Source organism: Physeter macrocephalus, chromosome 5, assembly GCF_002837175.3.
Source record: "Physeter macrocephalus isolate SW-GA chromosome 5, ASM283717v5, whole genome shotgun sequence".
Classification (NCBI taxonomy): Eukaryota; Metazoa; Chordata; class Mammalia; order Artiodactyla; family Physeteridae; genus Physeter; species Physeter macrocephalus.
Genome location: NC_041218.1, coordinates 78,014,558 through 78,040,709, shown reverse-complemented (window position 1 = coordinate 78,040,709; position 26,152 = coordinate 78,014,558). Strand labels below are relative to the sequence as shown.

Here is a 26,152-nt window from a genome sequence, read left to right as displayed (position 1 = left end):
AACTCGTGTATGTTTTTAAGGTCCTAGACGGAGTATCCAGTTTGTTATAATAATACACAGATTAAATTCACAAGAGCCCCAGGAACATATTTCATCAAAACAGCACACACTTGTTTTAAATTCCAGCTGTTAGATTTGTTTGATAGTGACAGACAGGCACGGACTAGTATTTATGGAAAAAAAAACATTTTACCCCCTGCTTTAGAAGTAGATATTTTCTTAGGTCTCAGTTTTAATAAGAGCAAGTACAGTCAAGAATCCAGAAGGCACCATTCAATTGATTTTTGAAAGCAAGTTGAACATATAAAATTTTTCTTAGGAAAAATTACTAAAACTTAAATGGTCAACAGACTATAAAATTTAGAGTAAAGCAAATATTACTAAGTGAATGAAAAGCATATTTCTCCAAATAGCTTTTGATCACATGCAACAGGTAAATGAAAAATAAATTTATAATTTGATATTTACATTTTGAATACCACAGAAGTCATAAAGAATACATATATTTTTTTTCCTTTTTTTTTAGAACGAAGGTTCTCTTTTCAAAAACATGAAAAGGAAAATAAGTAAGCTCTTTTTAAAAGTTAAACCTAACCAGAAACTTAAAATTTCACCACCAAAACGTTCTTTGAAGACATAGCTCATAACGCAGTTCTAAACATGATTACACAAAACATGTTTGCCCCCTCCGTATCGTAAAGTAAAAACATTTCACTAAATTAAATGTGAATGAAAATATTGTGAAAGTGAGTTTACGTTTAAAAAGTTGGATTTGCCTGGCAGGAAAAGAAAAACCTGTTAGAAAGAAACAGTTGCATTTAAAATGGATGATCTGACACCTTCCGGTTTCTTAACACAAAATTATGTTCCTTTTAAAAGAAAAAATGTAAATGCTCTTTATAGCATGCAATAATTCCCACATATTTAAAAAATAATCCGCCATTCATCTTTCAATTGGAAATCATACACCTTTAAATGCCATATACGGATTGGACCAAAAGAAATGAACTATATCAACTGTCATAATTACTGAAGATGATTCAGTGTAAACAGTATTTTCTCTACTACTCAATACATTTTTCTAATAATGAGTATTAAGTCATTAAAGATTCTTGCTTATATTTCCATCCTATATATAATTGCAATCACTTTTTTAAAATAAGCATTCTTTTCCATGGAATACCTGTTAAAAATAAACCTCAAGTATCCTGGTGCACATGAAGCCTTTGAGTGGAGTACACAATCATGAAACACTTGGAGATTTCCAGAAGAACCCCAGCACTCATTTCCGTATTCCTCGTCTCCAGTCCTCATTTTGTCGGCCCAGTAAGGCTCCACCGGGCCCAGACCCTCCCCCCCACACCCACCATTGTACTCGTTACACACAGGGGAAATTATGAATGGTTCTCATGGCCAAATGCGGGCAGAAAAGAAGCAGAAAGAGACTCGAGCAATTTTTCGAGTGCAAATACCACCTAGGGGTAACGCAGAGCGGTCTTCCTGTTTTAAGAGTCCCAAGTTCTCCAACTAAAATTCTTTAAATAAAAGTACCAGCCTACCCCACTCCTCCTCCTCCTCTGGAAACTACAGGAAGAAATGGTTTCCGTTTAAATACCGACTTTTCCCACTCTGAATTCTCGGCTCCGGCCTCCGAGGCCCGGGACGCCCCCATCCCCACGCCAGAAAACCTCGGCCCCTGCGCTCCCCTCCCCCACCGGTGGCCAAGCCCGCCCCCGGCCTCATTGATCCCGGAGCCTTTTCTGAATCGCGCAACCAATGGCAAACGCGAAGCCCAAAGCCACCGCGAGCGCAGGCGGAGGCGGAGGAGGTGTCGCCCAGACACCCGCCCAGGACGCCGCGGGCTCCCATCCCCCATCCCCCTGGCTCGGGGCCGCCCCACTTCCCCAGTGCCCGCGACTGTAAAGGGTGCACAGGGTGGGGCGCGTCTGCCCGCCTCTCCTGCCCGCACCCACCCACCCAGACACCCCCTCACTGCGTTTCCGTCCCTGCCAGCCCTGGGAAGGTGCTCGCGGCTTTGCCGAGGTTACACTTGTGTCATCAAAGCCACAAGGCGAGTTCGGAATGGGGGACTCTTTGGCTTTGTTAATTACCTCTTTTTAAAAATCGAACATTGCAAACTCCGGTAAATAGAGCTGAGGAATTGCCTAGTTAGCACCCCGACTCCTATCTCATTAAAAAAAAAAAAAAATCAATATTTCTCCCCTCCCCCTCCCCTCCCCCTCCGGATCCGCCCCGACCATATAACCCTTTCTAAACTCCGTGGTGACAATCTGCTCCCCCGGCCGCGCTCCCCTCCGTGCCTCGGCTGCGGCTCCTTTAGCATTTTCCGCCCCTCTTCCTCCTCGCCTTCTCACGGTCCCTCGCCCAACCTCGTTTCCCCTCCCCCTCTTCCTCCTCCGGCTAGCTCTTTTTTTCCTGCGAAGCCCACTCTAATTGAGGCGCTGGGATTCCTCACGTGAGACGTTGATTTGTAGTTTGAACACGTGGCTCATTCAAAAAGCCGGACACTCGGAGCGGATTTTTTCCGCCTCCTGCGCCTTCCTCCCTCCACCCCCTTCTCCCCTCCCCCCTGCCAGTCACCCTTCTGGGTTTTTTATGGGGAGGCGGCGCCTGCCCTCACGTAGTGTGATATTTTCACAGTCCGCTGGCCGATGCCAGAGGGGTTGGGGAGTAAGAGACAAAAAGTAGTTTCCCCCCCTCCCTCCTCTCCTCCTTTTTCTCGCTAATCCCGCCTCCTCCTCCGAGTTAGGAAGACTCGTTGATGCGTTTGGGTTGTAGCAAGGCTTTTTCTTTTCTTCTTTTTTTTTAATACCTAGAAAAGGAAAAACAGAAACCCTCGGATCTGATTTTTCGCTCCTCGTTCCTGTCCTTGGTTCTTAGTGTGTCTGTGTATTTTAACGGCGAGAAGAGGAGGGGAACAAAACCCGCCGGATCCATCCATCGCTGTGGGTGGTTTTAATTTTTCGTTTTTCTCGTAATTTTTTTAAACAACCGCTCTTCACAATGAACAAACTGTATATCGGAAACCTCAGCGAGAACGCCGTCCCCTCGGACCTGGAAAGTATCTTCAAGGACGCCAAGATCCCGGTGTCGGGACCCTTCCTGGTGAAGACCGGCTACGCGTTTGTGGACTGTCCGGACGAGAGCTGGGCCCTCAAGGCCATCGAAGCGCTTTCAGGTGGGCCCCGGCCGGGCTCCGCCGGGACGCCTGCCCAGCCCCGCGCCGCTTGCCCGGGCCTGCCGGGGTCGGGCCGCGGCTGACACGGGGCTGTCCACACAGGGCCCCGGCCTGGGCGGGCAGGGGAGAGGGGACGAGGCCCGGGCGCCTGCACGCGTGGGTCGGGGCCCTTCTCCCAGCCCGGGCGCCTACCCGGCCCCCGCGGCTCCCCTCCCCCGCCGGGCTTTGAGGGCTGAGAGCGAACGCGCTGTCAGGAAAGCCCCGGCGCGGGCTCGGAGGGGAGGCGGGGGGGACTGTGTGGCGCCTGGGAGCGGGGCTGGAGGAGGGGGGGTGCTCGCCCCGCGCCCCGCCCGGGCCCAGGCGCGTGCTCCAGGCTCCGGCACGCCGGGCCTTGCTTGGGGGCCGAGAGCGAACGCCTGTTTCTCGCTCCTTCCTCCCTCTCCCTGCCGGTTATTTGTGGTGTTGGATTCGCTGCCTCCCCACCCGCCCCAGACCCCGGCCGCGGGAGAACTCAAAGTGGCCTTGACCCGGCTGCCGAACGAGGCCGCGGGTGGTGCCGAGCAAGGGCGGCCCCGCGCTTCCCCTCAACCTTGCGGGAGGCGGGCGAGGGCGACCCGGGTTATTTGCTCGACCTTCCCGCGTACGACGAGCTAGCGGGGCAGGTGGGCCGGGCGACCAGGGGTCGCCTCGGAGCGAGTCCCGCTGTGGCGCCGGGCTGCCAGGCTTCGGGCCGCGGCCTCCGGGACTGGTGGGGAGCGCTCGGCGAGGGCGGGGGGCCGTGCGTGGCGGGGAGGCGCGCGGGGGTGGGACGCCCGGGGGAAGGCTGTGTTCAGGTCCCACTCCGAGCCACATGCCTTTCGGGGTGGCGGGTGCCGTGCCGTCCCTCGCGCGCTGTGCAGTCCGTGCTGAGCTGCGCCTCTGGACGTTCGCCCTTGCCGCGCCTGCCCTGCGGTCCTCGAGCCTTTCCCGCCGCTCACTGCCAGTTCCCGGCGGGCCTGGGCTTGAACCCGGGAGAAGGACCTGGGCGCCCCCTCCTGAAGAAAGCCCACGTAGCCCCTTCCCCCGAGCTTGTCTTCTGGAGTCTCTGGGGAAGCGGACGGGGGGGGGCGGGTAGAGTGTTCCCGAAGTAGTGGGTCAGCCAATTGATTCCCCTTCCCACTCATCTGTAAGTTACACACACGCAGCCTCCAGGGGCTCAGCTTCCCACCCGCGCGGGGCCGGTTTCTCCCTCGGCTCTGAGCCACGTCCGGGTGCCTTTCGGGGTCTCAGGAGGCCACTCGTGTCGCTGCTTAGGCTGTGCGGGTCCTTCGGGCCCAGAGAGCCGCTAAACCGGGCCAACTGCCCCTCCACCTCTTGTGTGTCCGCAGGTAAAGTGGAACTGCACGGGAAACTCATAGAAGTTGAGCACTCGGTCCCCAAAAGGCAAAGGTGAGCTTACTTATTATTTTCTCATTGATTCTGTTCTCAACCTGGGAGGAGAGACTCAACACAGCTGAAAACAACTTTTCCTCTTACTGTTATTGGGTTGCTGTATGATTTGGCGTTTCTCGTCTTTTGCCTTTAAGTTTCTGGCAGGTGTGTGTGTGTGAGTGTGTGTGTGTGTGAGTGTGTGTTGGTACTGCTGTGAAGGAATAGACGACTTGTCTGTGGTCCCCTGCCACTGGATTATTGTTACTGGTATAAAGTCGCTTAAGGAAGCTCTCACAGCTACATGTTCTCCGGCAGAGTAGGTCAAGTTGCTGCAACAGGAAATCAGAGTCTCAAAGGGCAGTTTCTGGGCATCTGTGCGAATTAGGAAGCAATGGGTGACCGCTCCAGCCCGCCGCCCCCCACCTGAAAGTGCAGGATAGGCGGAAGCAGCTGCAGACACGCGCGGGTGTGGCGTGCCTTTCCTTCTCTGTCCCGAGTTGGCGGCGACAAGTCTGAGAGGCCTGGGAGGCCGTCCGCACATCTGAGAGGAGAGGAATTTGCCTTTACCCTGGTAGCTCGCCCGCCGGGATTGGAACACGTGAGTGAACGCCTGGGCTTCTCCTGCCCAGAAGCGCCTTTCAGTCACTGCAGAGTAAGACAGTTTTCTGCAAACCCGCCTTTGTCTCCAGGCCTTCCCCCAACTCCCCCACCCCCCGCCCCCATTTAAAAAATACTTTTGCTTACAGATAACCTCCGAGAGATGGAGAAGATTTTTGCTACTTAAACAAGGGGGATTGCACTTTTAGGAAAGCATGTGTAGTGTGTCAGTTTACAGAATGTTTGGAGACTGTGTTTTAATCTCTTAAGTATTTTGGAGAAATGGCTCCCTTCTCCAGAGCAGGCCAGATCCCGGCTCTGTAGCTCTGACTTGAAAGGCTCTGCTTCCTCCCGGTGGTGCTGGTGTTGGCTTATGCGTTGCTGGGCTTTGCAAGGTGGGGTTAGGGTTTCTTCCTTTCCCCTCTCCCATCCCCCACTCCCAGCCTGGGCCAAGTAGTAAGCTGGAAGTTAATTTAAACTAGGGCAGCCAGAGCATCTGGTTAGATATTGGTGAGGGCGTGTGTGCTGGAGGGCGGGAAGGGTTTGCTGTGCATTTCCCTGGTGCTTGGCTGGGAGAGATGGCTACCGAACAGGTCATCCTATGCCTATTTTTATTTTTTTAAATTTATTTGTAAATTATTTTAGTTTATTTTAAAAGGTGGGTTTTGTTTAGTTTCTTTTTACAATTAATTAATTAATTAATTTTTGGCTGTGTTGGGTCTTCGCTGCTGCAGGCAGGCTTTCTTTGGTTGCGGCGAGCCGGCTTCTCATTGCGGTGGCTTCTCTTGTCGCGGAGCACAGGCTCTAGGCGCACGGGCTTCAGTAGTTGTGGCTCGTGGGCTCTAGAGCACAGGCTCAGTAGTTGTGGAGCACCGGCTTAGTTGCTCCGCGGCATGTGGGATCTTCCCGGACCAGGGATCGAACCCGTGTCCCCTGCATTGGCAGGCGGATTCCTAACCACTGTGCCACCAGGGAAGTCCCTATGCCTATTTTTAAAAAAATTTTATTTATTTATTTTTGGCTGCGTTGGGTCTTTGTTGCTGCGCGCTGGCTTTTTCTAGTTGCGGTGAACGGGGGCTACTCTTCGTTGTGGTGCGCGGGCTTCTCATTGCGGTGGCTTCTTTTGTTGCGGAGCATGAGCTCTAGGTGTGCAGACTTCAGTAGTTGCAACGCACAGGCTCAGTAGTTGTGGCGCATGGGCTTAGTTGCTCCGCGGCATGTGGGATCTTCCTGGACCAGGGCTCGAACCCTTGTCCCCTGCCTTGGCAGGTGGATTCTTAACCGCTGCACCACCAGGGAAGCCCCCTATGTCTATTTTTAGATTGAGCTCTCTTCTAGGTAAAGCACTTTCACAAATTGTGTTTTTGTTAGCCAGCCTGTTTGGATTTTTGTGAATTTCTCTTCTCCATGTACTTAATTTTCATCAGGATAGTTGGAAAGGGATTTGGCGTGGCCAGATTTAGTTCTAGTTGGGAATTTTGGTAGGGGTCAAGTTATTTTATATAGCAGAATGAAATTCTCTTTCAAAAGCTTCTAAAACAATAGAACGTGTACTGAAAACTATCTAAATTGATCTCAGTTTAATGAACAGTTGAAAAATTGGAGAAGTCATAGCTCCTTAAAAAAAGGTTAAAGGCATAGTCTGAATTGTTTACCTACTGGAAAAAAATGTAAGCACATTCTTCAAATTCTAATTGGTTTCATGTTTAGCCACTGTATCTTAATTTTCTTCAGATGTTGAATAAGAAATAGGCAGATGGTGTTGTGTTGAAGGACAGGCATTTTAACATTTGAGAGTTTCTAAATTTAAACATTAAATGTCTTGACCTGTGTGTAAATGCAATAACTTTGCCTTACTCTCCTGATTTTCCTTCTCCAGGCTGGTGTGAATTTGTCCCTCATGTGTAGGGAATTAAAAACATTGGTTAATAGACTGCCTGTTTTATTCTTAAAGGCTTTTGCCCAACCTAAAAACATACTTAGTTTACTTGTTACTTTATGACAAACAGGAGTTGCTGCTTAGGAAATCACATAAAGTAAAATGTTACCAGTGGCAGAAAGTATTTATCAATGGAAACTTCTTCAGTTTATTAACAATGTACATTTAAATTTGTAGCTGATTTTCATTAGCATTAAAATGCTGAGGATTTTGAATGTTATTGTCCTACTAGTAAAGTAAATAGGAGTGAGTACATTGCAGACAACTTTTTTTTTTTTTTTAACTGATTTAGAGAGCAATCAAGTAAGTCCTTTGCTTGTACAAAAATGGCTAAAAACAACAATAGAGCTTGCTTTCTCTGCCCAGGGATTTAAAAAAAATTTTTTTAATTTTAATTTCAATTATTTATTTTTGGCTGTGTTGGGTCTTTGTTACTGCACGCGGGCTTCTCTTCGTTGCAGTGTGCGGGCTTCTCATTGCGGTGGCTTCTCTTGTTGCAGAGCATGGGCTCTAGGGCACGCGGGCTCAGTAGTTGTGGCGCGCAGGCTCAGTAGTTGTGGCGCACGGGCTTAGTTGCTCCGCGGCATGTGGGATCTTCCTGGACCAGGGATCGAACCTGTGTCCCCTGCGTTGGTAGGCAGATTCTTATCCATTGCGCTACCGGGGAAGCCCTGCCCAGAGAGATTTGCTGGAAATCTATGTTACAGTTTTGTTCTAACTGAACCTTGGAACCGTGTTGTAGTTTTCCTTATCTGGAGTGTTCCACTGTCTGAATAGGCTTTGGGAGAGGGCAGAGAAGGCACCTTGGTGATCCACATGCCCAGCACCTATAAGAGGGTCAAGAGGTGGTACTGGTGACAGTGAATTGAATGCCACGGACCAGCCCTTGCCAGTGAGCCTGCTGGACTTCTGGGTGGAGTTCTTTGTGCTTAGCAGTCATTGCATTCCATCCCATCATCATGTGGGCACCTGAGGCAGGCATACCCACATATGCAGCAGTGACCTTTATACCTGCTGTGCAAGGCATGTTGGGAGCCCGGTGCTGAAGAATGCTTATGGCAGCACTCTGAGATGGATCAATGGGCTTGCAGCAGCTAAACAGGGGAGCAGGCCCAGGGGGTGATTTGATGCGTGGTAGGATGGCCCAACTCTGACGGGGAGCAGAGCTGGGTGGGACCATTTCAGGAAGGGGCATTGTTGAGTTTGGTTCAGACCACGCTTAGCTCCTGATGAAGTCACAAGGGAATGTGGAAGGAATGTTGCTTTTCTGCATTCAGATGCCCCCCAGTTGGGGAAGATTATAGCAGTGCTTCGCAGAGTTTGAGGTCCCCTGCATCCAGAATGAAGAGAAGATTGCACTGAGTACCAGTGATAGTGTTGTACCTTTTGTTCCAGATATAAAAGCTACAGCACATGAAGACTTGGCTTCACTCTGGAGGTATAAGCTTTAAAAAAAATTTCCCTCCCTCCTTGAGGGTGAGGGTGGGTGTGAAAATTGTTTTGACTTTGGAAGACGGTGGCTGACTTTGGTTGGAAGAGTCACTGGTATCTTGGGGAACCTTGGTGTGCCCCTATATGATTTTGTAAATAGCGCTGATTTCCTTTTTGTTATGTTGTGGGCTCTTGGGCATGGGAGAGGTAACAGGAAAGTTGCTGACGCTGGGGAACTGAGCGGATGGTGGTTTTAATTCGTTTTCCATTACTTTTTTAAATTATGAAAATTTGTGTATTTTCCAGCTTTTTCTAGCTTAAACTTCCTCATGATTTAGCTCTTGGCATTGATTAGAATTGTATGTAGCCAAAACATATTTGAGTGAAAGAGAAAAAATAGTGGGATATCATAGTTAATATTTTTCCAGGAAGGATCCGTTAAAACAGACTCTGGTGCCTAAGCTCAAATGTCTTTGTTTCTTGCTTCCTTAAAATTAAAAAAAAAAACAAAGGAAATAAAATGAACAGCTTTTTTCCGTATTAGAATCTTATGTTTATCATATAAATGGGGTAGAGCATGTATAAAAATTACTGTGGTTTTAAATATATCTTACTTTAAATGGCCATTTATAAGCTAGTGCTGCCTTTTAAAAGCTGTTAAGTATAGAATAGGATGGTGCCATGACTAGCCATGTGGCCATTAGCCAGGGCATAAGACCCTGTTGTCTCAGGACAGTAAAAGCTGTTTTTAATGCTAAATATTTTAACAGGTATGCCCCTGGTTTATCAGTGGTGGTACAGGTGAATCTTGTGAATTAGGGAAATTTCTCAAACATGCATATCCCTGAGATTCTGAATGTTAGGAAACTTTCACGGCTGGCAAAGAATCATAGGCAAGGTTATCTTTGCAGTGCTCTGTTTAAGATCAGTAATGCATGACTGCTTAAGTGGTTGTAGCCAATGAGATTTTTCTTGATTTCACGTTGTTTTCTCAGTACGGTTTGAGAAAGTTTAAAAGATTTCTTACTTTTCTTTCTCACTTTATTAGAATTAAAAAAAAAATGTTGATAAGTAGCTTCTGTGTGGCTGTCCATGATAACAAGGAAAACGTTATGAAAACGTGACATGTGCCTGGAGCCAGTGGGAACTGAGAATCTTGGCTTCTGTTTCTGGTTTCCTTTTGATTTGTGTGATGACTTACATTCTCTGTTCACGCCAAATGCCATTATAATAAACTAACAGGAGGCATATTTTGTTCTGAGTTTTGCATTCTGCTTGAAATAAATGAGTTACCAGCTAAGGTTTAAAAATATATTTTGGAATTGCAGGGAGCTGGGCTTTTCCCTGTAAGGAACTTGACTTGTATTTCTTTTCTGTAGTATGGTAGTTCAGTTGCTTTTGCACGTGTACCTCTTTTGGGCAGTCAGCAAGAGGGACATGATCTTTGCCATACTGTGAAATGCTTTTGTGAGCCACACTACTGTAGTTCATGTGTTGTTCTAGGTCTGGGATTTTGTATTAAAGTGAAGCTGTTGAGCCACCTTGATATATATTTTGAAGCAACTCCATTTTAATAGTCTTCAGCAGCATTCAGACAGCAACTTTTCTAGCAGTAACTAATTTTGAAAATTGTGAATTATCCATTCAGGAACGCTGGTGGTTGGTTTTGTCTGGAAGGAAGGAGAGAGTCTGTGCTATTCTTAGCTGAGTTTCCTTTATCAACTGTTGACTCTGATTCAAGCTTCTAGAGTCATAAGACAGGAGGTGGCAGTGTGGGAGCAGTGACCAAGGGATAGGATTGGCATTTTTATTTTTAAAAAGTTTTACTGAGTTATAATTTTTTTTTTTTTTTTTTTTTTTTGTGGTATGCGGGCCTCCCTCTGTTGTGGCCTCTCCCGTTGCGGAGCACAGGCTCCGGACGCGCAGGCTCAGCGGCCATGGCTCACGGGCCCAGCCGCTCTGCCGCGTGTGGGATCCTCCCAGACCGGGGCGCGAACACGGTTCCCCTGCCTCAGCAGGCGGACGCGCAACCACTGCGCCACCAGGGAAGCCCCCCTTTTTTCTTTTTGTGAGTGTGTATGTGTGTGCTGCTGTGTGCCCTACTGAGTTATAATTTACATACCATACAATTCACTTGCTTTACTTGTGCAATTCAATGATTTTTGGTATATTTACAGAGTTGTGTAACTATCACCACAGGCATAGAATTTTTTGTTGTTGTTTGTTTGTTTTTTGTTTTTTTTTTGGGCATGTGGGATCTTAGTTCCCCGACCAGGGATTGAACCCGTTTCCCCTGCATTAGAAGTGTGAAGTCTTAACCGTTGGACTGACTATCACCACAGGCATAGAATTTTTTGTTGTTGGTTGTTTGTTTTTTGTTTTTTTTTTTGGGCATGTGGGATCTTAGTTCCCCGACCAGGGATTGAACCCGTTTCCCCTGCATTAGAAGTGTGAAGTCTTAACCGTTGGACTGCCAGGGAAGTCCCTGGATTGGCATGTTTACTTAAGATCTCTTCCCCATAAATCTGATGTTTACAAATGGGCTTTGACTACAGAGTTTTGCTTGAAAGCTGGTTGCAAACAGTTTTCAGTGTTCTATTAAAATTTATCATGGTCTGAAATTGCTGTTTGGTAAGTATTTGGTAAATAAACACAGCTATAAATATCAATACAGTATAGGCATTTTGTTGCCCTGAAGGGGAGTCCATAGTACATAAATTATGTGTTTGAGAGAATTATGCTGAGGCCATTTAACTTGATTAGGAAAAGGTTTGAAATTATGGAATTATTGTTTCCTCAAACCAGACTTTGAAATGAAAAAAAAAAATGCTGTTAAAATCTAGTGGAACTCTAAGCTAAAAGAGGCCTGAGTCCTTAGAATATCGGCCATTATTACTTAGTTGTTTAGGATGTTGATTCCATTGTGATCATGGTGTTTCAGTTCTCTATCACAGCACCCTGAAAACTGGTGGCTCGAAACAACAGCAACTTACTCTTTCCTATGGTCATATGGGTCTGTTAGATGGTGAGTTCTGTTCCACATGGTATCATTTTGGGTCATTTACTAAGCTGGGCTAAAAGGTCCAAGAAGACTTCACTCACATGTCTGCCCTCTTGGTGCTTATCCAGGTCATCTTTCTCTACTCTGTATCTCATCACTCAGTAGTGGCCCCTGGCTGGCTACCCCAAGTGAAATCAGAAGCTGCTGGGCCTCTTAAAGTCTAGGTGCAGAATTGGCACATTGTTGCTTTTAATCCCATTCTATTAATAAAGGCAGGCCAGGAGGCCAGGACAGGTTCAAGGGGGATGTGGAAATAGCTTCTCTCTCTTGATGGTGGAGTGGCATGCATGCACACAGAGGAGGAATTGATGGTGGCCATCTTTTTAGATCTTCCACAAATTGGAGGGAGGGGAGCATTTAGGGTTGAAAGTGCTTAGAACATAAAATACCTGAAAATAGCATTTAACACTAGAAATGGGGAGCCAGTCCCCTTGTAATATGCTGGTAAGAGAGGATGGTGTTAACTTTTGAGGTAAGCGTAGTGGTCAGTCTCTGTTTATTTCTACGGAACAACTAATAGGGTTTGCTGATGGATTGGATGAGAGGTGTGAGAAGAGGAAAGGATGACAAGATTTTTTGACCAGAACAACTGGTTGGAAGGTGGTGCCATTGAGCAAAATGGAGAGTATTGTGAGACAAACAGGTTCTTGGGTGGAAGTCAGGAGCTTTACTTGCGGCATATTTTGTTTCTAATGCTTATTAGAAATTTAAATGATGACATCAAGTAGGTAGTTGGATATATTGGTCTGGAGCCCAGGAGAAGGTAGGAAGTGGAGGTGAGCATTAGAGGCTTCATTAGCTTGTGGTATTGAAATCATGAAATTGGACAAGATCATCAAGGAACTGAGCCGGGAGCTCTAGGAGGAAGGAGGGACCAGCAGGGGAGAGTGAAGGAGGCCAGTGATTAGCGGAAGTCAAGCACAGCGAACTGTTTCTGAGAGAGAAGTGCAGAAAGCCTGTGGAGAAGGAAAGTAATCAACTGTGTAGAGTATCACTGAGAGTTTGTGCTTTAGATGGATGAAAAAGTGAGTGGGAGTGGTGTTAAGTCTCAGCCTTCTGGCTGTGCTGTAAATAAATGGAGAGCGATTTATAAATTTTGGAGCAACCTGGAATACAGCCTTTCTTCCAGAATTCATTTATTAGGCTCTTAGTTCATTTTTTTTTTTTATGTTCCAGAAACATCTATAAGTATGTTCTATTTTTAAGTTGCTAGAGATGGAAGTGGCTCCTAAGGTTAGTAGATCCTCCTCTTGTTCAGTGGACAAGACTTGTTGGTCACAGTTGACCTACCCTCTGGCGTCTGTTTTGACACTTCTGGTGACTGTGAGCTCACTTTCCCGTGGACAACCCATTCTGCTTTTTATTAGTACATATTTGGTTCCAAAACAGTGCAAAGTCCAGTGCTTCTATGCGCTTGTCTAAATACTTGATTAAAGACAAGCAAAGGCTGAAACTAATGGCCACAATATTTTTGAATATTATGGGTGAGGTTTAAAATACTTTAATCACTTTGTTATTTTAGTATACTTGAATAAAGCATTCTGTCCATTTTATTCATAAAATTTAAGTTATAAGAAATATAAGAAACCCTTGAAGTGCCCTAAATTCTCTCATTTTTGCATATTAAAAAATCTGGTCTTTGGTAAAGTAGCCTCCTTCTCAAATTAGGAATACTGTCTTTGGCCACAAGAGTCACCAAAACAAGGTTAGAGCACTTGATTTTGAGACAGGTGACTTGGTCTGAATAACTCTTTTAAGACTTTCTTTATCTTTGCAAGTCCTTTGATTAATAGAATGCTACTTTCAGAATGTGTTAAACACCTACTATTTTAAGAGAGAAAACTAATAAAAATGAGATAGCACAATAGAGTTTTTAAAAAATGGTATTAGTTGCTTTACCAAAGGATTTTCTGTAAAGCCCTGGGAGAAGAAGTGACTTGCCCATGGCACTGCAGGTGATTAGTGGAACCCAGTTCCAGGTCCTGTGACTCTGCCCTGTCTTCATTTCTCCCATTTAAAGTTGTCAGATCCTCAAAAAGTAGCTTACACAGCAGCCTGATCTTGTTTGCGGTGGCAAGTTGGAGCAGAGATGTCCTGTTTCTTGCTTTCTCTGAAGAAAAAAGAAATCTTGTTTGGCTTCTTTGAAGGATTGATTTATTGTCTTCCTGCAGGAAAAAGACAGGTACAGGTAGTCTGGAATCTGGGGCTTACTGCAGAATAAAAATATCCAGACATCCTGTTTTAAGACAGAAAATGAGACTACTTTTTCCTTGAAGGTTTTTTTGTTTTTTTGTTTTGTTTTTTTAAGCAGCTTCATCTTAGTATAAATGAATTGCAGGGAAGTTGGAGGGGGCCTAAGGAGATATGAGAGTAGAACAGAGGGCATGAGGAGGTAGATGCCACGGCTTTATCCCACGCAGGTGATTGTGATTCACAGCATGTGTTTTAGATGGCAAAAGAGGTAGAAGTGTCCTGTGTGGAGTCCCTGGTGCCTGGTTGTCCCGCCTTGTTACCAAGTTGAGTAGGATCCTGCCTTGCAGAAAGAAGTCTCTTAAACTTGGAATATTAAGGTTTGGGAGAGAGTAGGAGGGGGAAATCGTACTGAAACATCTTGATGAGGAGCGCTGATGCTTGCCTCATGTGCTCTTGTTGAACTGAAGGGTGTAACCAGAAGAATGTTACATCTGGGTTTGAATCCCAACTCTACTTTCTGAATTTGTGATGATAAATGTTTAAGGATGAGGAAATCAAATTTGGGAGGTTAGAATGGAAAGGGTGCCTCATAGGATCCTGGGGATGTGTATAAAGCATCAATACAACATCACCCAGTAGTCACTCCCATGGCAGCTGTTATATTTTTTCCTCTTGAGATTCAAATGTGAAGGCTGGATGTATATTATATTTGGTGGTGAAAACAAATATGAAAAATTTTTGTTCTTTTTGGGATGTGGGCTCATAAAAGTAGAAATCTTTGGGTGGTGTCTTTTTGTTTTTATCTTCATTGAGTATTATGTAAAAAAAAATTAAGGTATAACCTAGGTACGATAGAGTATATGAATATTAAATAAAGCATCTTGATGAATTCTTAACAAATGTATACATGTAAATTAATTCAAAACACATGAATTATGAAAATGTGAAAATATTTGTTCTTTAATCCTCCCTATCCCCATGTATTTCCCATGTCTTGTAGCTGGTAACTTGGTATATTATTTTTCAGAAATTTTTCTGTGCATGTATCCACACTTTTTAATTTAATAATAAAATCATACTGTTTTTTTTTTGTGCTTTTACTAAATAATGTATCCTGAAGAATCTTCAGTGTAGGTACAAATAGCTCACTCTCATTAAACCAAGCTGCATTGCAACAATATAAATAGTTGCAACAATTTAAATGTTCTTTTCATAGTGATTTCAGTGGAGCATAAGTATATGTATGTCAGGACTCTTGGTTGGATATATATATTTTTTAATAAACGTATTTATTTATTTTTGGCTGAGTTGGGTCTTTGTTGCTATGTGCGGGCTTTCTCTAGTTGTGGTGAGCGGGGGCTACTCTTCGTTGCTGTGTGGGGGCTTCTCATTGCAGTGGCTTCTCTTGCTGCAGAGCACGGGCTCTAGGCGCGTGGGCTTCAGTAGTTGTGGCGCGGGCTTCAGTAGTTGGGCGGGCTTCAGTAGCTGTGGCACGTGGGCTCTAGAGCACAGGCTCAGTAGTTGCGGCGCACGGGCTTATTTGCTCCGTGGCATGTGGGATCTTCCTGGACCAGGGCTCAAACCTGTGTCGCCTGCATTGGCAGGTGTATTCTTAACCACTGTACCACCAGGGAAGCTTGGTTGGATATTTCTATAAGGTAAATTCTTAGACTAAAAATTGCTATGTCAAAAGACATGCACATTTAAATTTTGAAGTGCTCTGCCCAAAACGTAAGTTTACTTATTTACATGGTTAGTCATAGTTTGACAACCAAGGAGCTGTTTTAAGTGAATTGTGCAGTGAGACAGTTCGGTTAAAAACTGTCTTTTCTTTCTTTCTTTTTTTTAAAAAAAATTTATTTAATTAATTTATTTATTTTTGGCTGTGTTGGGTCTCCATTGCTGTGCGTGGGCCTTTGCTAGTTGTGGTGATCGGGGGCTACTCTTCGTTGTGGTGCACGGGCTTCTCATTGCAGTGGCTTCTCTTGTTGTGGAGCATGGGCTGTAGGCTCATGGGCTTCAGTAGTTGTGGCTCACGGGCTCAGTAGTTGTGGCTCACAGGCTCTAGAGCACAGTCTCAGTAGTTGTGGCGCACGGGCTTAGTTGCTCCACTGCATGTGGGATCTTCTTGGACCAGGGCTTGAACCCGTGGCACCCGCATTGGCAGGTAGATTCTTAACCGCTGCGCCACCATAGAAGCCCGTAAAACGGTCTTTTCAAGCCTGGAGAGCTGTATCATTCTAGGAACAGCCTTATTCTTTCTACCATGGATGTTCTGCTGACTCTGACAAGTTTAGATCCCTATTCATTTGTGTCCCTTGCATGTAAAAATGAAGTCAAAAGCTATAAAGATTAAATTCTGAAAACTTAAAGTTCGAATACCTGAGGTTTATGTTCTCTTATACTTACCACCTTGAATTTTGTATCTTACCTCAGAAACGAACAATATTTACTTGCAGTGGGAGCTTTACTAAATAATATTTTGAGGAGAAATTTGATTAAGAATTAGTTTTCAAAACAAAATAAGCAAAGGCAACAAACAACAACAACAAAAAGAATTAGTTTTCAAAACAAAGTCCTACTCAGCTTGCCACTGGAGCTGGGCAGATGATGATTGGTGAGCTTATTTAAGAAAACCTATGATGATGATTGAGTTCTCTCCAGTGATCCCCAAATGTTTACTACTTTTTAAAAGTCAGCTGTTCTTGCAAAAATGGAGAAGCTCTTGCTTTTCTTTGGAGAGATAAGTGTGGTTGAAAATTCTAATTTCTGTATTTTTGGTGTGCAAGTTTACCTATTTCTGCATTTTTTTTGAGTTTCAGAAGTGAATTCATTCCTTATGGCTTATAAAAAATTTTTAGTTTAACAAGCATAGATGGAGCACCTGTGCTTGTAGGCAGTTCCATACTAGGTTTCAGGGGCTAGAAAGATGAATAAGATACCTGTTCTGAAGAAAAGTACATGGAGTATAGTGACTTGTACTTTGTTCTGTCTCAATCCCTGAGTGATATTTTTGTCTTCAGCACTAACAGTGGCTCACGGTGCCAGTGATCCCAGAGGTGGATTAATATCTCTGCAGGTAGAGAAGTGGTAAATACATCATGAGGTATATATGGGATGCCCCAGAAACACAGGAGGCGCATTGGGCTTAGCTGAGTGTTGGTGCAGCCAGCCAGGCATAGGTTCAGAGAGCAAGGCATGTGAAGGCAACTGAGGCTAACTGTGTGCAGTGGGGATGGGAAAGGCAGAAGAGACAGCAGGAGGCAAGGCATGTAAGTGTGAAATACCCTGGTGTGTGCGGGGGAATGGCAAGCTGTTCGGAATTAGAGAGGCCCGAGTGTGAGGCAGGACTGTGGTGGAGCCTGAGCCCAGAGGGGCAGCAAGAGCACCCCATGTTCTGCTGGGCTCAGGAGATCTGATTCTTCATGCGTTTAACTTTTTAGGGGTTCACTCAGTTTAGTTAATGTCATTTAGCAGATGGTTATTTGGGATCATCTCATGCAAGACTTGATGCTTGGGTTAATTTGGGGATCTGCTCACCAGCGATTATGTTGAGCTGCTTTTACCTCTTAAGTGCTTCCTGGAAACGGCTGTGCCCCCAGAACATTACACGGGGCATGGAGCTGTTCCCAGGACACCCTCTGACAGGGTGATTAGGTAAATCGTGAGAGGACTAGGAACCCTGTAGTAAGGCTGACTGAGCCTATGCCGCTTTTTTAAGGTTATTTTAAGTTATGACGGTCATAGTTTTAGTCAATGGTAATGATTAAACCACCTGGTGTTATTTGATTTTATTAAGACATCTCAAATGATACAGTGAACCTTTGGAGAAAAATGAGACCCTTCTATGTGCACACGCTTTTTTTTTTTTTTTTTTTTTTTGGCAAGGCAAGAAAAATTTTTTTATTTTTATTTTTTGGCCATGCCGCGTGGCCTGTGGCACTTTAATTCCCCAATCAGGGATCTCCACCCTCTGCACTGAGAGCGTGGAGTCCTAATCACTGGACCGCCAGGGAATTCCCAGGAACACGCTTTTTTTTTTTTTTTTTTTTTTTTGGCAAGGCAAGAAAAATTTTTTTATTTTTATTTTTTGGCCATGCCGCGTGGCCTGTGGCACTTTAATTCCCCAATCAGGGATCTCCACCCTCTGCACTGAGAGCGTGGAGTCCTAATCACTGGACCGCCAGGGAATTCCCAGGAAAATTTAAACATAAAAAAATGTTCTCTGCCCTGTGGCCTCCCCTCTCCCCGCACTGTGCATTGTGTGTCTGCATTAGGCATTGACCAAACCTCCCCCATCAGCAGAAATATCTGCTCAACCATAAAGAGCAACATTCTCCGAGCGTCAACAAGACAACTCCTAGATCTTCCATTTCTTTCTTAGATCAACTAAGTTTTCATTGACGTGTACTTAGTCTTCTATTTTTTTATAAGTCAGTTTAGATGATATGTACCTCCCTCCCAAGACTAAAATGATGAGATCAATGTTCTTATATTACCTTTTACCTTCTTTTCCCATTTCTTTCCCAATTTTTTTACTTTTATAATTTTCTTAAAATTGAAGTATAGTTGATTTACAATGTGTTAATTTCTACTGTATGGCAAAATGATTCAGTTATACATATACATTATTTTTTATATTCTTTTCCATTATGGTTTATCACAGGATACTGAATATAGTTCCCTGCACTATACAGTAGGACCTTATAGTTTATCCATTCTATATATAATAGTGTGCATCTGATAATCCCAACCTCCGACTCCATCCCTCCCCACCCCCTTGGCAACCCCAAGTCTGTTCTCTGTCTGTGAGTCTGTTTCTGTTTCGTAGGTAGGTTCATTTGTGTCATATTTTAGATTCCACTGTGCATACACTATTAACTGAGCAAAATTAGGGGCAGCAGTACACAAACTGTTGGGAAGGGTCAGTGGTATCTTGCTTGGAATCACACAGACGTCAGTTAGAATCCTTGCTCATCTCTGTGATCCCAGGCAAACTGATGCTACTCTGGATTTCTCTGCTTATTTATAAATAGGGGCAATAAAACTTATTGCACGAGGTTGTTGGGAATTAAATGATAATGTTTGTAAAGGACTTCTTGGAGTATCTGACACCTAAGTGGTGTTGTCTCATATTAGTAAGCGTGTGTATTTACAAGTGGAGATTGAAAATAAGAGTTGAGTGTATCTATTCCTGCATAATCCCATAGTTTGCTCTCACATGTACAGATACATAGAAATGTTTCACACTTCTTTGTAGAGTATGAGTTATGCATTGTGAATAAGTTAAGAGTTTGTATTAAAAAAAAGTTTGTACTTTATGTCTGGATGTGTAGGTCTTAGCATCCCTAAAATGTGTCTAGTTAGGAAATTCTCTTAAGAGAGATCATATTATTTAAAAAAAAAAAGACTAGGAGATAAAGAACTCCTGTTAATCTCAAAAAGGTAGACAACATACTACAAAAATGTACAAAGGATAAGCAGCAGTTCAGAACGGGTTATCTGAAAGGCCAATCTACTTAGGAAAAGATACCCTATCTCACTAGTCATTAGGGAAATGCCAATTGTAATGGCATTTTTGCCTATCAAGTTGGGAAAAATGAACAAGATTGATAATACCTTGGTGTTGGCAAGAGTGTGTAGGAATGGGCATTCAAACGGCTAGAATGTAAATTGGCAAAGACTTCTTGGCATGCCATTTGGGAGTATCTGTTAGAACTTAAAATGTGACTACCCTTCAAGTATCATGGAACACAACCTAGTCTTCATAGTTTTGTGTGGTCTGTAACCATAGTTTTAATCAATAGTATTGTAAAGGAGTTGAAATCACTAGGCAGGACTTGGTAAAAAGGTCTTTGGGTGGGAGTCCAAAATATATGCAGATAAACTTTTAGGTTTTGTTATATCACTCATTACATTTTAATAGGTATTATCAGGTAATCTGGAACTTTCACCATTGTCTACTTTCCAAGCAAAGAGGATCCCTAGCCTTAATTTGACTGTCTGGGACATTTTGAATTTACTCATTTTTGAGCTTTAGAGGGTAGTTTTTTAAAAAAAAAAAAATTTTATTTATTTATTTTTGGCTGCATCGGGTCTTCCTTGCTGCGCGCAGACTTTCTCTAGTTGCAGCAAGCAGGGGCTCCTCTTTGTGGTGTGCGGGCTTCTCACTGTGGTGGCTTCTCTTGTGGAGCACGGGCTCTAGGCGCATGGGCTTCAGTAGTTGTGGCACGTGAGCTCAGTAGTAGTGGCTCGCGGGCTCTAGAGCGCAGGCTCAGTAGTTGTTGTGCATGGGCTTAGTTGCTGCACGGCATGTGGGATCTTCCCAGACCAGAGCTCGAATCCGTGTCCCCTGCATTGGCAGGCGGATTCTTAACCACTGCGCCACTAGGGAAGTCCTAACCCATTACATATTAACAGATTTTTGTAACAAAACAAACTCATCTAAAACCAAAATAAAAATTACAAAAGTGGAATTGCTTTACATATTTGCAGATTTCTTTAATGTTTGACCTAATTGACAGCTGGACACTCATAACTACTTTAACATTTGGTTTGTTGCGATATATTGTTTTGATTGAAGTATATGATGAAAATCTAGCCTCACACAGATGAAAAGTTAGAAAAGGAGAGGAATATTTTAATAGTCTTTTTAGATGATTCTGGGTATTTTTGTTCCTATACCAAAACTCTGCAAGTGGAAATTTTTTAAAGGTTAGTTGAATTGTGGAATCTGAAATCCTATCAGTAAATTTTTTTGTATTTTGTTACATTAAAATCCATTGTTCTCACGAAGTGAACAAATGCTATTGGAAAAATGGTGCCAAAAAGACTTGCTCAACGCAGGGTTGCCACAAAACTTCCATTTTAAAATTTTTAAAATTTTTTTATTTTTTTAAATTTATTTTTGGATGCGTTGGGTCTTTGTTGCTGTGTGCAGGCTTTCTCTAGTTGTGGTGAGCGGGGGCTACTCTTTGTTGCGGTGCATGGGCTTCTCAGTGCGGTGGCTTCTCTTGTTGCGGAGCATGGGCTCTAGGCGCGCGGGCTTCAGTAGTTGTGGCACGTAGGCTCAGTAGTTGTGGTTCTCGGGCTCTAGAGCACAGGCTCAGTAGTTGTGGTGCACAGGCTTACTTGCTCCTCAGCATGTGGGATCTTCCCGGACCAGGGCTCGAACCTATGTCCCCTGCACTGGCAGGCGGATTCTTAGCCACTGCACCACCAAGGAAGCCCAAATTTTTAAATTAAAAAAAAATTTTTTATTGGAGTAAAATTGCTTTACAGTGTTGTGTTAGTTTCTGCTGTACAATGAAGTGAATCAGCTATATGTATACTTATACAATTATACTTATCCCCTCCCTCTTGGACCTCCTTCCCACTCCCCCCATCCCACCCATCTAGGTCACCACAGAGCACCGAGCTGAGTTCCCTGTGCTGTACAGCAGGTTCCCACTAGCTATTTGTTTTACACATGGTAGTGTATTTATCTCAAACCTAATCTCCCAGTTCATCCCACCCTCCCCTTCCCTGCCTGTGTCCACATGTCCGTTCTCTACGTCTTTGTTCTCTAATAGTGATGTTGAGCAGCTTTTCGTGTGTCTCTTGGCCATGTGAATGTCTTCTTTGGTGAAATGTCTATTTAGGTCTTCTGCCCAGTTTTTAATTGGTATCTCAAACCTAATCTCCCAGTTCATCCCACCCTCCCCTTCCCTGCCTGTGTCCACATGTCCGTTCTCTACTTCTGTCTCAATTCCTGCCCTACAAATAGGTTCATCTGTACCATTTTTCTATATTCCACATATATGCGTTACTATACAATATCTGTTTTACTCTTTCTGGCTTATTCACTCTGTATAGCAGACTCTAGGTCCGTCCACATCTCTACAAATGACCCAGTTGCGTTCCTTTTTATGGCTGAGTAATAGTCCATTGTATATATATGTACCACATCATCTTTATCCATTCATCTATTGTTGGACATTTAGGTTGTTTCCATGTCCTGACTGTTGTAAACTGTGCTGCAATGAACATTGGGGTACATGTGTCCTTTTGAATTATGGTTTTCTCAGGGTATATGCCCCGTAGTGGAATTGCTGGGTCATATGGTAGTTCTATTTTTAGTTTTTTAAGGAACCTCCATAGTGTTCTGCATAGTGGCTGTATCAATTTACATTCCCACCAACAGTGCAAGAGGGTTCCCTTTTCTCCACATCCTTTCCAGCATTTATTGTTTCTAGATTTTTTGATGATGGCCATTCTGACTGGTGTGAGGTGATACCTCATTGTAGTTTTGATTTGCGCTTCTCTAATAGTGATGTTGAGCAGCTTTTCGTGTGTCTCTTGGCCATGTGAATGTCTTCTTTGGTGAAATGTCTATTTAGGTCTTCTGCCCAGTTTTTAATTGGGTTGTTTATTTTTTTGATTTTGAGCTCTGTGAGCTGTTTGTATATTTTGGAGATTAATCCTTTGTCAGTTGCTTCGTGTCTTTAATCCATTTGGAGTTTATTTTTGTTTATGGTGTTAGGTGGTGTTCTAATTTCATTCTTTTATATGTAGTTGTCCACTTTTCCCAGCAACACTTATTGAAGAGGCTGTCTTTTCTCCATTGTATGTTCTTGCCTCCTTTGTCATAAATTAGGTGACCATATGTGCGTGGGTTTATCTCTGGCTTTCTGTCCTGTACCATTGATCTATATTTCTGTTTTTGTACCAATACCATACAGTTCCATTAAAAAAAAAAAGGCAATTAAAAAAAAAATCTGCAAAGTGCACTAAAGCAAAGCACAGTAAAACAAACAAACAAAAATCCATTGGTCTCTCTTGCATTTTTATCCCAAAGCATTGGGAAACTGTCAAAGCTCAAGGTGGTAGATATTTTTGCTGAAATTCTGATTTTTACTTAAAAGCTTAAATTCAGTCATTGGCAACAAATGCTGTTAGTTTTTCTTGAATTAACTGGTTGATTTTGTTCTCTTTTGAGAAAATGTCCACCAGACATTCAAGCTTAAATAACCACAGTTAGTGTATAGCTCTTTCAAGTAAAAATGGCGCTCTGTGAAAAAAAGTGGCTGGTTCACTCTTGCACAGTGCTTTTTCTGCAGACAGCCATATTAGGTAGCCCAAGTGCTTCGTGTGTACTGCCCTTCTCTTCACATAGATATTAACAGGATGTGTACTCAAGGGTTATTTAAGAAAATTAATAATTTTTACTGTTTCATTAAGGACATTTAAAAATGAAATGGATTAACTTTTACTGCAAGTGCCGGTGAAGAATACAATGATTATGAGTACCACAGGTTAGTGCCATTGCCTTGATTCATGCTAAGGTGCCAGCCAGTTTACCCACCATTGTTTTCACACCATCAGGGCAAATGTCCGCACGCTGAAAGAGGCAAATAACATCTTAGTAGTATTATAGAAATAGTTTTGACTTCTTGGACCTCTTTGAAAATGTCTCAGGGACCTTCCCCCTCCCAGGAGTCCACATGCTGTATGTTGGGAATTGCTGTTCTACAGTAATGTGATGTTTGAAATTATTTGGGTTAGGTATTCCTGTGAATGTGTATTTACATCATAACACAACAGATGGCAAGAGCAACTGAGGATTTTATTCAACTTCATGGCATGTTAGCCTTGAGAGGGAATTTTACACAAGTCAGTTTGTGAAAAACAGGTGTGGGAAGAGAAAAAAAACAAATGGAAAAAAAATATAAGAAACTAAACACAAAAGATAAATCTAGGTGTATAAAAAAGACAAATAGGGAGCATTTCAATGTGCATGAGCAAAATGAAGTGAGTTTGGGCGTTTGGGCAGCCACAGTTAGGCTTTAAGTTCCTCAAACCAAAGTGAACCCTACATGATGACTACAAGTCTTGCCTAAGAAAATGAACGGCCTTCAGTACCTTCAGTATGATAACCTTTGGTTATTCCTAAAATGTTAGAGAAAACTAACTAGAATCTAAGAGCACCATCAAAGTTTCATTTGACAATTTAGATGTTTTGAGGCTGGAAGCTTGTGCTGATTCATTGTATTTGTAAGGATGACCAAGAGTCAAGCCTCTGACACATTTCAGCCAGCTTTCCTTGCCCTACATAAGTTAGTTAAATTTAGAAAATAACTACTTTTGTTCCTATCGCAGGAGAAGTAGTTTTCTTCTCTTAGGCAATGATTTTTTTTAAAAAATTAATTAATTAATTAATTTATTTTTGGCTGCGTTGGATCTTTGTTGCTGCACGCAGGCTTTCTCTAGTTGCCACGTGCAGGGGCTCCTCTTCGTTGCGGTGCTTAGGCTTCTCATTGCGGTGGCTTCTCTTGTTGCGGAGCACAGGCTCTAGGCACGCGGGCTTCAGTAGTTGTGGCTCGCAGGCTCAGTAGTTGTGGCTCGCAGGCTCAGTAGTTGTGGCTCACGGGCTCTAGAGAGCAGGCTTTGTAACTGTGGTGCATGGGCTTAGTTGCTCCACGGCATGTGGGATCTTCCCAGACCAGGGCTCGAACCTGTGACCCCTGCATTGGCAGGCAGATTCTTAACCACTGCACCACCAGGGAAGCCCCTAGGCAATGATTCTTTTCTTTTCAAGAATTAAATACAACAATGACCTTTCAAGGTATTTCACAAGTCTTTTCCATTCCTTATATTTTTATTGGTTTGAGAAAGCTTGGTAGCTTGCCATTAAGTTTTCTTTTTTAAATGGCTTTGTTTTGCTGATCTTGGCAGTTTTTAAATGATCCATTCAACAAATTGTTGAGTGTTTATTACATGCCAGCTACTGCTTTAGGTTCTTGGGAGACAGAAGTGAACAGAAGACAAGAACTTGCTCTCATGAAGCTTAGGGTCTAGGACTGCGCAGCCCACTAGGGCAGCCACTGGCCACATGTGGCTATCAAACGGTCAAAATGTGGCTAGTCCAAACTGAGATGTCTGTGTGTAAAATACACACTGGATTTTGAAGACTTGGTTCAAAAAGATAATATAAAATATCTCATGGATATTATAATTTACCTATTTATAGGTAACTTATAATGTAATATAATGTATATTTTCAGTTTGTGGAAAAACAGGTGTGGGAAGAGAAAAATAGCAACTGGAAAAAATGTTCCTGTTTAATCTTAGATCTGTTGGTGAGTGGTGTGCACACTAAAATCAAATGTATCTTAAACTATTTTTTTTTGAGATATACTGTATTGTGTATAGAACACCCACAAGAATCGAGCAAAACTTGTTTTTTCTATGGTAATTTAAAAAGTTGGAAGATTAAAAAAAACATAGTGTACATGGCAACGTTTAAACCATAAAAATGATTAAAATGATTGAAATGATCTTTTTCTCCTTCCCCAAATGCACCCACTTTGTAGTTTCTTGTGATTTTGTTGTTGTTGGGGAGACTTGTATACATACACAAGAATCTACGATTGCATACTTTTTAGAAAAGTATAGTTTAGTTCTGCCCCTTACCATTTTGAAGTTTTAAAGAGCAGTTTTAAAGGTGCTTTGGAATTTGGGAGGGGGGAAAATCGTGATAATATAGGATGTTCAATACTATTAAAATAGTGGAGTGTTGAGTTAGGAGTAAAGTATATTTACCCATATCTGGGCTGCAGATTCATTAAAGCTTGTTTAAATGTGTTTGTTATGAATAGAATATTAACAGTATGTTACGTTTCATTATTAGTACTTGTTATAGATTATTCTAATTTTCTGAAAACTCCAGCATGTGGTTTACCCCATCATCAGTTATAGAACGAAGAAATGTGTTGTGCAATGTTAAACCAAAAGTTAGAAAAGAACAAAAAACCCACCAAACCTCTGAAAAACCTCAGAGTAGTCATTTTATTTTATTTTTTTAACATATTTATTGGAGTATAATTGCTTTACAATCGTGTGTTAGTTTCTGCTTTACAACAAAGTGAATCAGTTATACATATACATATGTTCCCATATCTCTTCCCTCTTGCGTCTCCCTCCCTCCCACCCTCCCTATCCCACCCCTCTAGGTGGTCACAAACCACCTAGCTGATCTCCCTGTGCTATGATGCTGCTTCCCACTAGCTATCCACCCTACATTTGGTGGTGTATGTATGTCCAAGCCACTCTCACTTCGTCACAGCTTACCATTCCCCCTCCCCATATCCTCAAGTCCATGCTCTAGTAGGTCTGTGTCTTTATTCCCGTCCTACCCCTAGTCTCTTCATGACATTTTTTTTTCTTAGATTCCATACATATGTGTTAGCATATGGTATTTGTTTTTCTCTTTCTGCCTTACTTCACTCTGTATGACAGACTCTAGGTCCATCCACCTCACTACAAATAACTCAATTTCGTTCCT

General features: G+C 43.2%; 1 protein-coding gene across 3 annotated transcripts in view; it reads left to right on the top strand.

Annotated features, from left to right (window-relative positions):
- The first annotated feature begins 2,682 nt into the window (after positions 1 to 2,682).
- Positions 2,683 to 26,152, top strand: part of IGF2BP3 (insulin like growth factor 2 mRNA binding protein 3) — a 140,686-nt gene continuing 117,216 nt past the window's right edge. For 2 of the 3 annotated variants that reach the window (XM_024130546.3, XM_024130539.3), the window contains exons 1-2: positions 2,685 to 3,199; positions 4,567 to 4,627. In XM_024130546.3, the coding sequence (XP_023986314.1) occupies positions 3,025 to 3,199; positions 4,567 to 4,627 (236 nt within the window). In that variant the 5' untranslated portion in view covers positions 2,685 to 3,024. Of the gene's footprint in view, positions 3,200 to 4,566; positions 4,628 to 26,152 lie in introns of all 3 variants that reach the window. The other variant, XM_024130547.2, reaches the window with a different exon arrangement.